This window comes from Sphaeroforma arctica, assembly GCF_001186125.1.
Source record: "Sphaeroforma arctica JP610 unplaced genomic scaffold supercont1.4098, whole genome shotgun sequence".
Lineage (NCBI taxonomy): Eukaryota > Ichthyosporea > Ichthyophonida > Sphaeroforma > Sphaeroforma arctica.
The window spans coordinates 1-2,737 of record NW_014036460.1 but is presented as its reverse complement, the minus strand read 5'-3'; the positions used below and the strand labels follow the sequence as shown (position 1 = coordinate 2,737).

General features: G+C 39.8%; 1 protein-coding gene across 1 annotated transcript; it reads left to right on the top strand.

The window, feature by feature from the left end:
* Window positions 1-229: 229 nt before the first annotated feature.
* On the top strand, window positions 230-1,063 carry SARC_14067 (hypothetical protein; the record flags this gene model as incomplete). Its single annotated transcript, XM_014291800.1, has 2 exons — window positions 230-335; window positions 948-1,063. Coding segments are annotated over 2 exons (222 nt in total), but the record flags the coding sequence as incomplete, so codon positions are not given.
* Window positions 1,064-2,737: the final 1,674 nt, after the last annotated feature.

Genomic DNA, 2,737 nt, shown 5'->3' with positions numbered 1-2,737 from the left:
ATATATATATATATATATATGTTATATATATATTATATATATATTATTATATATATATTATTATATTATTATATTATTATATTATTATATTATTATATTATTATATATATATATGTATATATATACATAAACGCGGCAATACGCTAATCGTATCAAACATACAACAGATTGATACATAAGCCCTCATATATCCATTTCCCACAATAGTCAGAAGGGCAATGCTTCTGAAATGGTGGCGCAGCGTCTAGATTCCAAGTTAAGAGATTACCTGAAAAACACGCGAAACAATCTCTTTGCCGAGGCAGCCAGTAACAGCATGTCCTTCCAAAGACCAGGTAAGTGCGGGAGGGTGTGTACGGAATGCAATCTGTGTGTGTGTGTGTGTGTGTGTTTGTAGTAGAATTACATAACCACTCTATAGGCTGTAGATAAACATATACGGGCTGACTTGTTTATTTGTATCTGTATAACCGTATATCTGTATACATATACACACATATATCTACATACTGTCTAATCAGAACCCACTTTGGACTCGTACTAATTTCGGGTGGATTGATATAACTTCTACCTCCACTTGTGTCTGTCTCATTAGATAGGATCACGGTCTTATTTTGTTACTTTCTAGGGTCGAGATAATGATTATTAGGGATAGTTGGGCTTTAGTATGTCCTTTTGCGGTGCTGGTACTTTCTCTATGGTCCTCTGCGCAAGCCTTGACCCCCTAGTATCTATATGTCTGTCGTCGGAATACAACTTCTCGTTATTTGTCTACTATGATACTGTACATCTGTATTATTAATACTATTATAATTGGTGTGTTGTGATTAATATGGGGGTTTCTACTGATTTCACGTCCCACAGCGGTCACTCCGCCCGCGCGAAGTGAGATACCAATTATAGAGAAATTTGTCCCAAAACCCCTTCTTCCCCTCTATGCACCACAGTGCTTATCATTTTGGACCGCAATTTGGATCTGCCCAGTCTTCTGCACCACACGTGGACGTACCAACCACTCATCTCTGATCTGCTAGGACTCACCTCCAACCGGGTGGTAGTACAGGTAGGTAGATCTCTATTTATAGATTTCTATTTATAGATCAGTCCATGTATGGTAGTGGATTTGTGTCAGTGTGTATCAATTGACGAATCAGCTTTTTCGGCTTGCTGGGGCCCGCCTCCAGACCGGTTAGAATGCAGGCAGGTACCGATTTATTTATAGATCAGGGAATGTGTGAGAATGAAGCGGCGTGTTTTCATTGGCTTATGAGCCAACCCGCTCTGGGTTGCTGGGTTTCGCCTCCATACGGTAGGCAGAATCCTATTGACGTCTAAGGGTGTGACTCATTTTAGATTGAGTAGGGTGCGCGCACTTGATCAAATATCAGCCACTCCTTTCTTCTTTTACTCCCCTGTAAGCGAGAGTGGTCCAGGTAGGTAGATTCCTTTGAAGTCCAATGCGTATTTATTAGGTATTACAAAGCCAGTCTATAGCCTCTCAACGTTTGGCTGCTGAAACTATCTGCAACCAGACTAAGATGCCAACAATTACATGCCGAGAACACACCCTACGGACATGGTATAGATAGGGTGGATCCACAACGTTAACTATTTAAAGTTAGTACATAAATGGTATATACAGGGTGGATCCACAACGTTAACTATTTAAAGTTAGTACATAAATAGTATATACAGGGTGGATCCACAACGTTAACTATTTAAAGTTGGTACATAGATTTCCCTGAGGTCCAGTATTCGAATGTCTCATTCGGTCACTTGGAACTAGCTTGCTGTATTTTTAGGGTTTAAGTAACCGAATCGAACCCATTCCTGATTCCTAGAAAAAAGACGAACAGGGACAAGCACAGAAACCCAAAACCTATGATGTCGACCCTGAAAACGACTTTTTTCTGGAAAAAACACCGGGGGTCGCCCTTCCCAGAAGTGGCTGGTAGGTAAAATGAATGGGTGTTATACATGACTCGGGACTTTTCTTGGCCAATGCACACAGTACAATCCTTGAACGATGTGCATAGTTTATCTACCCGTCTCTACGGCTTTATCGTCGTGTGTATATATGTACGTGTGTATGTCGTGCGTACGTATGTTTGCATCGCATATATATATATATATATATATATATATATATATATATATATATATATATATATATATATATATATATATATGTAAACCACTGATTCATTCAGAAGGGTTTAAGGGTTTTAGGGTTTGCACACCACCGTGCTGTGTCCATTGCAGGCAGACACGCGTGGTCGCACATGCTGGTTTATGAGTAGCTGTTGTTAGTGCTCATGTTCAAGCCAACTGTCTGTCCAGTTTTTAGGTGCACCCGAGCCCTCTCCGGTACACATAAGGCAAAAATGGGACACTGATCCAAAACCTTACTTAGTAGATCGGCGGTGTTGCACCACGCTTGGGGGTATGAGTAGTCGGAATGTTTCTCTACTTAGACCTATTAATATGTAGATACAGTTCTGTCAATCTCGGTACTTTGCTATAACAACGTCACCTAGCAACCATGTTAAAGCAAAGTGTATTTATTGTCATTTGTACTATGGATTTTTTTATAGCTTTTATACAGCCACACTCCCTTCGCTAAACCATGTTATAGCCAAGTGGATCTATTGTCATCTAAACTATGGTTTTCTCATATCTTCTATACAGCCACACTCCCTTCGCTAAATTATGTTATAGCCAAGTGCATCTATGATCA